Source organism: Myodes glareolus, chromosome 1, assembly GCF_982192425.1.
Source record: "Myodes glareolus chromosome 1, mMyoGla1.1, whole genome shotgun sequence".
NCBI classification, from domain to species: domain Eukaryota; kingdom Metazoa; phylum Chordata; class Mammalia; order Rodentia; family Cricetidae; genus Myodes; species Myodes glareolus.
In genome coordinates this window covers 79186790-79198080 of record NC_142026.1, presented here as the reverse complement: position 1 = coordinate 79198080, position 11291 = coordinate 79186790, and the positions used below count along the sequence as shown (strand labels likewise).

Here is an 11291-nt window from a genome sequence, read left to right as displayed (position 1 = left end):
CCTATGGCCTATTTGTGTATTATAAAGTTTTGGAGGTATACTTATCAGCTCTTCAATGTGTATACCTTTTGTAATGTGAGCAGTATGAAATAAATGGATTGACAATTTTCCATCATAGCTCTCATGGTGCTATGATTAAAATGGTAACATATGTTAAGGCATTGTTTTGTTGACTTCTTTCTTAAAAGGATGCCTTACATATGCAATTCACCAATCTGATATGCTTTTGTAAGAATTTAATAATCTCCGATGCACTTTAAGTTGTGCTTATTCACACTGTTGCTTTTGTTTAAAAATTCCAGGACAGATTACAATTTCCTCAGAGGCACATTTGTATCAGCTTGTACATGGAAACTACCTTTCATGTTTTCTAGAATATTGACAATGTTCTTCAATATTACGGTCTTCCCAGTAGTATCCTAAAAGATAAAAACAAAAAAAATGAATGTTATATTATTGAAAATTTAAAAAAACTACTATCTTCAGTGAACTTTAGAACCATGCCTGTTATACTCACTTCATTCTTCTTCCTTCTCAATCAAATGACAGAAGAACATCAAGAACTAACAAACAGTTGTCCCCTTATTTTAACACATGAAGAAAAACTCAGTCTTACCAATCATAATGAGGTTCCCGTAGGTTTCCAACATCACATCTTTGTAGAGAGTCTTCTGGGAAGGATCCAGCAAGTTCCACTCTTCCAAAGTGAAGTCAATATGCACATCATCATACGTCACTGCATTCTAAAATATCCCATACACGTGCACAACAGAAAGCATGTTACTGGCAACATTGTACATGTATACTTCTTTAACAGTATAGTCATATAACTCTGGTGTTCCCCTACAACTAGTAGGAAGAAGGTCATGCACCTGCAATCTAAAGGCTAAGAATATACACCATTCTGAGAAACAGAATAACCTTTGCCAAATTTTAAAATTCAAGATATTGGTGAAGCTCAAAACAACAGCATATGCTTGACAGAGACAAAACCATCATCTAATAATATAAAAACAAAAAGTCCGGAATGTTGGCGCACACCTTTAATCCCAGCACTTGGAAGCCACAGTCTGGGGAACTCTTAGTGTGAGGCCAGGCTGGTATACAAAGGTACTTTCAGGACAGCAAGGGCTACACAGACAATCCTTGTCTTTGAAAACAAACAAGCAAAATTTAAAAGAGTAAGCTACCAAACTGCCTTAACACTGAATAGCAGTTACTTCTTTTGAATTGTATATGATTTAGGAACAGAGTCTATAATGGTAGTGAAGGCATGACACCACAAGAAGGAAGCTAGATAGATTAGTTTCTACCACAACACAGTAGACACAAACAACAGGAAATAGGCTGATGCTACAGAGATTCATATCATATCCCCAACAAGGAATTTCATACAGAAAGGCTCCTCCTAATAATGGTTTGTTAACTTAAGGTTTTCATGACAATGAGACACATCTGCTTCTGGCAGCAACAATTTACTTCAGAGATCATACACAACTGAAGAAACTGCACTGGAATTTGCTTTCACTGTAGCAAGATTAGCCACTGGGCAAAGAAACTGCTCTTGCCTATGACTGCTGGCAATTTGCTATGCAGGCTGGACATGGAGGGCACACAGGAAAAAAGAGTGCTGAACTTTGTCAACATAAGGGACATCAGACCTTCACATTTTTTTGCTTCACTGAAAAGTTTTGCAGCTCTTCTGGGCCTGTAAGCCAAAGTTGGTTAACCAAACATCACAGAGGAACTGTGGGTGATTTTCCAGGCAGGCAAATGTCTCTGTTGTTAGATGATATTACATCCTTCTGTGTCTTTGATGGAGCTAAAGATTAGATAGTTATAATTGCAGGTTTTCTTAGCTTTGATAGAAAGTAAGTTAGAAGTCAAATTTTGGGTTCATTAAGATAGGATAGATAATGCATTATTTTCTCTGAATATGCTAAGTACAAATGGACAGCATATTGGAAACATAATTCTTACTTGATAATTGTTTTGGTTGTATGTAGTTTTAATAGGTTAGAGTTAAAATCTTTCATTTCTGTTTAGACAAAAAGGGGAAATGTTATAATATCATTTTAATATGTGTTATAATTGGTTATGCGATGGAAAATTTGCTTTAAAGATGCAAAAATGTGTTGCATTTATTTAACACTGTGAAGCTGTGTTGCTGTGCCTGTCTAAAATACTTGATGGTCTAATCAGTACCTGAATGGCTAGTTGTCAGGCAGGAGAAAGGATAAGAGGGGCTGGCAGGCAGAGAGAATATATAGAAGAAGAAATCTGGGAGGAAAAGAAGGAGCCAGAGAGCAAGGAGAGGAGAACTCTAGGGGCCAGCCACACAGCCACACAATCAGTCACTAAGGAGTAAGAGTAAAAGTAAGATATATAGAAAAGAAAAAAGCACAAAGGCAAAATGTAGACAGCATAATTTAAAGTTAAGGAAAATGGGCAAGACCACACCAAGCTAAGGCCAACCATTTATAATTAAGAATAAGACTCCACATATGTTATTTATTTGGGAACTTGGTGGTAAGCTCCCCCAAAGAACAAAAACAACAGTTTATGTATTATTGTGTGAACAGGACTGAAAAACTGGACAAACATATATACATTTAACTTTAAAATGGAAGTCAAAAATATATTTGTCATATGAAAATAAAAAGTACTTAAGAGAAGAGTTTTTGCTTTTGTTCCCACAGGAGATGACAAGCTATAGATTTCTTCAGGAATGAGACGGATGAGGTTTGATCAGATGAGGCCTCAATCTTGAAATGTGACATCTTTCAACAAAGACTATATCTGGTCTTCCCTGGAATTGGACATTATCTCAAGTTGTTTCTTTCCGACTCTAAAGACGCTTTCACCCACAGACTGCAGAAAGCAATTTGGAGAACATGATGCCCAAACTTTCAAGAGTGGTGTGGGAGGCTTATGGATATATGGTGGGTTTATAGGTGTGTGTGTTATCATTTAGGGGCATATAGGAATATAGGTAAAAAAACAACTATTACATTCAAATATTTTGCATAGGCATAGATTTTGGTATACCAATGAAAATTTGAAGTTCAATTTTGTTTCACTGAACATATGTTTCTACTCTTTGTTGGAGAATTGAGCTTATCCAGCTCATTTAAATGTAATGTATAATTAAGAAATTGGGTTAGTAGTTAATCTATGATAATCAAACTTGTAGTAACATTAGGTATTTTTCAAGATTGGATATATATTAGATAGATAAATGTTCTTCAAACACTTCAAAAACATATAGAATATGGCATTTAAAATGTTTTGTCAACATAAGGTTTCTCATGGTAATGAAACACATCTGCTTCTGCAGAACCAACTTACTTAATAAAATGATGACTGGTATCAAAGACACTCCATTGGAGTTTGCTTTCATTGTTGCAAGACTAACCATTTGGACAAGAAACTGCTTTTGCCTTGACTGCTTGACAGTGTGTGCAGACTGAACATGCAGGACCCACAGAAAAGTGAATTCTGAACTTTGCTAAAACAAGGTAGGACAATCCTACATGATTCTTCAAAAAAGTCTGCGAGAAATTCTGTAGGACACAAAGAAAAATGACTCATGACTTTACAAATACAAGGCAGGGTAGTACTTCAAATTTCTTGCTTCATTGAAAAGTCTGCCAGATGCTCCAGGCCTGTAGGACAAAATGGATTCTCCAATGTTTCAGGGGAACTTTGGGTGACTGTCCAGGCAGATGTCTCTGTTGTTAGGTAATATTAACTTTTTCTGGGGTCTTGAATGGAGTAAAAGAATAAATAGAGTTTTAGTTTTCTGTAGCTATGATAGAAACTAAATTAGCTATTAATCTTTGGAGTCACTAAGATGAGATGAATAATAGAGTGTTTTCTCTGAATTTGCTAAATACAAATGAACTGAATATTGTAAATTCAAGTCTTCCTTCATAATTGTCTTATATAAAGTTTTACTATGTTAAAGTTAAACCATTTTGTTATTAGACAACAGGGGTGAAATATTTTAACATGTGTTATTGATACAAGTTCCAACATTATACAGTAATTGTTTAGCCATTTTTCCACAAGTGACTTATCAGAACCAAGGGATCTAATAAAGGTTAAAGCAAAAAGAAAGCTTTTTTGGCATTATTGCTTTGTAAATAAAGTGGGTGAAATTTGTTGGAGATGTTACTAACTCCCTTTCTGTTACATATTTGGGAATTAATTCCCATAGTTCAGAACTGTTTCTTAAAAATAGTGTCCCACTGCCAGGCTTCCTTTCCTCTCCCCTAGGTATACACAGAGATCTGCTTTCCTGCAGTTATCTTTATCAGTAGGCAAAGAGCATCCCACCTAAGATAACCACAGAACTCCAAGGACATAGAATTACTATCTGTAAAAGCTGTAGCTCTAGCTTTACTGTCCAACCAGAATGACTGATAACAGCATACCCCAGAAGTAATCATTTAGAGGACTGGGTCCCTTATGTTTCTTTCTACTGCCTAGAGTAAAACTCCAGATCTAGTTCGATAGAAACTTCAGTGTCTGGTGTATGTGCGATTTGATCAAGAACCATCAGCTTCCTCCTGATTGTTTATGTAAATTGCCTGGTTACTTGGTAGCCTCTGTGCATACTGGGAGAAAAGAAGCAGCACTCTGATTCAAAATATAATCTATGCTCTATTCATAATTTTACTGGACAGTCTGTGACTGCACAGAGTGGACCAAGAGGTAAATGATTACCCACTCAGCAGGGCACCCCACTCTCTAGGCCCACAGTAATGGGGTAAAACCCTGAAACCCTCCCCCACCTGCCACAGTTTCTCTAGTCAGCCACCAGGGCAGGTTCCTGCAGATAGGCTGCTCCAAAACCCCCGCACCCCATCAATTGGACCCGGTAAGCTACAAGTCCCACTCCGGGCTCAAACCCACCTATCCTGTGCTACCTCAGAGGAACTCTGAAAAACAGACTGGAACTATACAGAGAAGACCACGAGGTGAGCAGCTGGACAACCCACTCTTTAGGCTCTTGGTACCAGGGCAAAACCCTGGGCCCCTCCCCCATCTGCCACAGTTTGTCTAGCCAGACAGTAGATATGCTTCCTGCAGGTAGGCTGCTGCAATAACCCCACCCCATCGATCAGACCCTGTAAACTACAAGTTCCAGTCTGCCCCCAAAATTGCCAATACCCCCCACCCACTTCCCCATCCCCCACCCCTGCAAATCACAGAGCAAACCAAGATCGCGAACCAAGAGAGCAGGGCAAGAGAGAACTCAGTGTCTCCCTGAGACAATACAGAGCAAACCAAGAACATATCATAATGACACAGTTAGCAACCACAATGACTGGACCAAGAGGCAAAGGCACTGCTGCCATCAATTAGAGGTAGAGATAAGTAGGTGCCAAAGCAAGAATTCATTCAACCACCTTAACAGCAACAGTCACACCAGAACTCAGTGGTCATTCAAAAGGGAGACATAATTCCAACCCAGAAGAAGCAGAAGAAAATGATTTTAAATGTAACTTTATGAAGATGATGAAGGCCTTTAAAGGAGAAATGAAAAATTCCCTTAAAGAAATGGAGGAAAAGAAACAAAAAATTGGAAGAAATCAATAAATCTCTTCAAGAAAACAAAGGAAAAACAATCAAACAGGTGAAGCAAACAGTTCAAGACTTAAAAACTGAAATAAAAAAATTTAGAAAACACAAACCAAGGTAATTCGGGAAATGGAAATTCTGGGTAAATGAACTGGAACTATAGATTCAAGCATAACCAAAAGAATGACATGGAAGACTGACTCTCAGGTAGTGAAGATACTATAGAGGAAATAGATTAACTGGAAAAAGAAAATGTTAAATGTAAAGAATTCTTAACACAAAACAACCAGGAAATCTGGAACACCATGAAAAGACCAAACCTAATAATAGGGATAGAAGTAGGAGAACAACTTGAGCTCACAGGCACAGAAGAGATATTCAACAAAATCATAGAAGAAAAGTTTCCCACTCTAAAGAAGGATATTTCTGTGAAGGTACAAGAAGCGTACAGAACAAATAAACTGGACCAAAAAAAAGTCCCCTCACCATATAATAATCAAAATGCAAAACACACAGAATAAAGAAAGAATATTAAGAGCAGCAAAGGGAAAAGACCAAGTAACATATGAAGGCAGGCTTATCAGAATTACCCCTGACTTATTCATGGAAATGATGAAAGTCAGAGGGTCCAGGACAGATAGATGTGCTGCAGATACTAAGTGACCACAGATGCAAGTCCAGACTATTATACCCAGCGAAGTTTTCAATAAGCATCAATGGAGAAAACAAGATATTCCATGACAAAGCCATTTGAAAAATACCTATCAACAATCCATCCCTACAGTTAGTACTAGAAGGAAAACTCCAACCCAAAGAAGCTAAGTGTACCCACAAAAACATAGGCAACAGATAACCTCACACCAGCAAAAACCGATCACACACTTGGTAACAAAGCAAACCTCAACAGATACAAAAAAAAAATGGAACAACTCCTTGTATCTTATCAGATCACTATGTAAGTTAGAATTCAGTTACAGAAACCCTAAAATCTCATGAAAATTGAACAGTGGTCAATGGAATCACCCCTGGACCAAGAAAGAAATAAGAAATTAAAGACTTCCTAGAATTCAACAAAAATGAAGGCACAAAGTACCTAAACCTATGGGACACCATGAAAGTAGTGCTATGAGGAAAGTTCTCCTAAATAAAAAAGTGGAGAAATCTCACCCTAGCAACTTAACAGCACACCTGAAAGCTCTAGAACAAAAAGAGGCAGGTACACAGAGGAGGAGAAGATGATCAGAAATAATCAAATTGATGACTGAAATCATTAAAATAGAAACAAAGAAAACATTACAAAGAATCAATGAGACAAAGAGCTGGTTCTTTGAAAAAAAAATAAACAAGATAGACAAACCCTTATCCAAACTAACCAAAAGGCAGAGAGAGAACAGTTAAGGGATCTTAAGAAAATCAGAAATGAAAACAGGGTATAACAACAAACACCAAGGAAATACAGAGAATCACTAGGTCATAATACAAAAATCTGTATTCAAAAAATTGGAAAATGTAAAAGAAATGAACAGTTTTCTGAATAGGTACCACATACCACAATTAAATCAAGACAAGGTGAACAATTTTAATAAAGTATAAACTGCAAGGAAATAGAAGTAGTTATCAAAAGCCTCTCAACAACAACAACAACAACAACAAAAAAGCCGAAGGACAGATGGTTCCAGAGCAGAATTCTACCAGAATTTCAAAGAAGAGGTAACACCTATACTCCTCAAAGTGTTCCACATAGGAGAAACAGAAGGAACACTGCCAAACACTTTTTATGAGGCTACAGTTGCCCTGAAGTGAAAACCACACAAAGACTGAACCAAGAAAGAAAATGACAGTTCAATCTCCCACTTGAACACTGATGCAAAATTATTCAATAAAATATTGACAAGCCAAATCCACAAAAAAAAAAATCATCCACCATGATGACATTGGCTTCATCCCAGAGATGCAGGGATGGTTAACATATAAAAATTCATGAATGTAATCTACCATATAAATAAACTGAAAAAAAAACATATGATCATGTCATTAGATGATGAAAAAGCACTCAGCAAAATCCAACATCACTTCATGGTAAAGGTCTTAGAAAGATCAGGGATACAAGGAATATACCTAAACATAATAAAAACAGTATACAGCAAGCCAATAGTCAATATCAAATTTAAATGGAGAGAAATTCAAAGCAATTTCACTAAAATCAGGAATAAGACAAGATTGTCCAATCTCTCCATATCTATTCAACATATTCCTTGAATTTCTAGATAAAGCAATAAGAAAACAAAAGGAGATCAAAGGGATAAAAACTGGAAAAGAAGTCATACTCTCATTATTTGCAGATGATATGATAGTAATATAAGTGAGCCCAAAAATTCTACTGAAAGACCCCCGATATTGGAAGCCTCTCACTCAAGCCTCGGGATAACGCGACTCCCCCTGTAACTCACGAGAGACTGTCCTTGCTGCAATCACAAGAGGTTTAATGACAAGTCGACAAGACAGGAACCAGTGCACTGGGGCTGAGACTCATAACCCATGCAGGGGAAGAGTTCGACCTCGAGTGACCGGGAGAAGTGGTTTTTATAAGAAGAAACCACACAGTCCAGTAATCTGAAAGGGGGGCAGGGAGGGTGTCACAGAAGATTCCGAAAATTCCAATGATGATTCAACTCCCTGCCTCTTGAGATCATTCTCAAGGTCATAATCAGCTAGTTCCTATTCTAAAAATACACTAGGGGGTGATAATTACTAGGGGGAATCTCCCTGTTTCTCAAGATTACTCTCAAGATTACAATCTACCTTTATTTTCAGCTAGTTCCTGAAACCCTGAAACTGGCTAACCCTAGATTTCTGATTCTTCTCTTCCTGCTAGATTTTTGGATCTATTTTCCTGCTAGGGGGATCTGGATTTATTCAAGTCTTTCACTACCAGCAGATAAATACTTTCAGTACTGTGGCAGGATGCAAGATCAACTAAAAATAATAATAATCAATAGTCCTCCTATATACAAATGATAAAGAAAATGAGAAAGAAATCAGAGAAACATCACCATAGCCACAATATGGCTTCACAATAGCTACAAGTACCATAAAATATCTTGGGGTAACACTAATCAAAGAAGTGAAATCCCAGAGAAGCTAAGTATCAAGAACCCTAAAAGAAACATATATAGATCCCCCATAGGAAGGAGAAATAGACATGATCTCCTTAGAAAATTGGGAGAATGGAGGTGGGAGAAGGGAGGGTAGAAGAAAAAAGATGGGAAGAAGGGGAGGGGGAAGAAGAAACTAGGGGAATAGAATAGTCAAGATGGGGGAAGAACAGAGAAGCAGAGCAAGGAAAGAGATACTTTGATTGGTGCAGCCATTATGGACCAAGCAAGAAACCTGGCACTAGAGAGATTTCCAGGAATTCACAAGGATGACTCCAGCTAAGAACCTAGGCAATAGTAGAGAGAGTGCCCGAAGTCAGATTGATGACTATCTTAAATGTCACCATAGGGTCTTCATCCAGGAACTCATGAAAGCAGAGGCAAATATTCACAGCGGAGTTCTCACTAAGCTCCCAAACTCTAATCAAAGAGTGGGAGGAGTGAGAATACCAGCAAAGAGGTCAAGACCATGATAGGAATACCCAATGAAACAGTTCACCTGAGCTATGGGAGATCACCATCTACAGCGGGCAGGGAAGGAACCAGCAGAGGACCAAACTAGGTCCTCTGAATGAGGGTGACAGTTGTATGGCTGGGCAGACTGTGGGGTCACTGGTACTGGGACCAGAATTTATCCTTACTGTGAGTACTGGTGTTTGGAACCCATTCTCTTTGGAGGGATACCTTGCTCAGCCTATAGATAGTAAGGATGGTTTTGGTCCTCATCAAAACAATGTGCCTTATCCTGAGTACTAGAATGGGGCATGGGGGAAAGGTGGAGGGATTGGGAAGAGGGGAGGGATTAGGAACTGGAATAGTACATAAAATGAAAAAAGATAGATTTTAAAGGATTGGGAAGAGGGGAGGGAGTAGGAACAGGAATAGTACGTAAAATGAAAAAAGATAGATTTTAAAGGATTGGGAAGAGGGGAGGGAGTAGGAACTGGAATAGTACATAAAAGGAAAAAAGATAGATTTTAAAGATAAAATAAGAAAAAACAAAAACAATACATTTTACTGAAAAGTAAGTATTTTAGCTCTTTTATCTTATACCTAATAATGTAGCATAGCATTGTATCTTCCCCTCTAGAATGCTCTGATGACTTAATTCAGTTCTTAACTAAGTTTCACCATTAAGGAGTTCATTAGAAATGTTCTAGCCACTCCCACAGATCTCCCTCTCCACGTGTGTCTGTGTGTGTATGTCTGTGTGTGAAAACATTATTCTGATTTTTATGGGGTGAAAGAATTCCAGTCCTGCAATGTGCTAGGACAGAGGAATTGCTGGTTTTAAAGGTATATATAACTGGGAATATTTGTAACGGGTAGAACAATGTAGAACTAAGAACAAGTAACAGGGTGGAACAATGAGAAATGATGGATTGAGGAGAGAATAAAGAGACATGGACAGGTGATTCCCCTTGTGAGTAAACTTCTTTAACCTCAGATTTTTAGCCTCCCTTTAGCTCAACCAGGGATCTTTAATTGAACCCTGAACAGAAGTCTTAAAGGCTAGAATTTTTAAGGCTCCCGTTATGTTATATCTGCTTATACTGTGGAACACTTGTTTGAGTGATAATACGCTGCATTATTTTATGTTGCATTTGTTTAACTCTGTCTGTCAACTTGTGATATTTTGCCTGTCTAAAATATCTAATTGACCTAAAAGAGAGCTGAACAGCCATTAGCTTGCCAGGAAAGAATAGAAAGAGTTTTCTGGCAGAGAGAATAAATGAAAGAAGATATATGGAAGGGAAAAATGAAGGAAGACCCTGAAAAGGAGAAGAAAGCAGGGGTAAGCCACCCAGCTACACAGCAAGCCACCGAGTAAGAAGTAAAGAAAGGTATACTGAATAGACAAAGATAAAAGCACAGGGGCAAAAAGTAGTTGGGAAAATTTAAGAAAAGCCGCCTAGGGGGAAAAAAGTCATGTTAAGATGTTTACAAGAAAGAATAAGCCTCCGTGTGTGTCAATTATTTAAGAGTTGGGTGGCAGGCCCCCAAAAGTATAAGGCGTAAAAAATTTAAAAACCTACAACACAAGGCTTCATCTTCACAGCTTCATGCAATGAACTCCCACAGTTTCAGAGTTCTCACTAGGTTTCTGACTGCCAAACACAGATGCCTGCAACACTGCTGAGCTGTAACCACAGACTAAGAACCCATTACCTAAATTACCTAAAATTTTGACTTTTTCTTGTTTCCAGGACCAGCACGTGATGGATAATCCTGCAAAGTTTGACTTCTTGGAATAGACACTAACACACGTGAACTGCAGATGTAGCAAGTTGTGAGTGAAGTTGCTTCTTGAAACTCGGAATCACTTTGTTTACTCCTTCCATAAATTGAAGGCTTAGCTGGATGGAGTCTTAATCTTAGGGCACCTAGCAAGGCATTCCCTAGCAAGTGCCTTCTCTACAGTGGTGATAAACTCCTTTAAAATCTCTGCCTACTTTTGTAATTGATGGCCATCTGAAACTACCTTTCCATTGATTTCTGACCCACTTGTTTTATTTTCATTGTAGACCTGAATGAGTCATCAGTAATAAC

General features: G+C 38.0%; 1 protein-coding gene and 1 pseudogene across 2 annotated transcripts in view; both read right to left on the bottom strand.

Moving 5' to 3' along the window:
- LOC146895925 (uncharacterized) overlaps positions 1–11291 on the bottom strand; it is a 56775-nt gene that overhangs the window by 22816 nt on the left and 22668 nt on the right. The window contains exons 2-3 of the mRNA XM_087910414.1: positions 617–743; positions 359–419 (exon numbers count right to left, since the gene is read on the bottom strand). Coding sequence (XP_087766540.1) covers positions 359–419; positions 617–743 — 188 coding nt within the window. The remainder of the gene's footprint in view (positions 1–358; positions 420–616; positions 744–11291) is intronic.
- LOC125409868 (uncharacterized) overlaps positions 1–11291 on the bottom strand; it is a 95903-nt pseudogene that overhangs the window by 61952 nt on the left and 22660 nt on the right. The window lies entirely within an intron of this gene.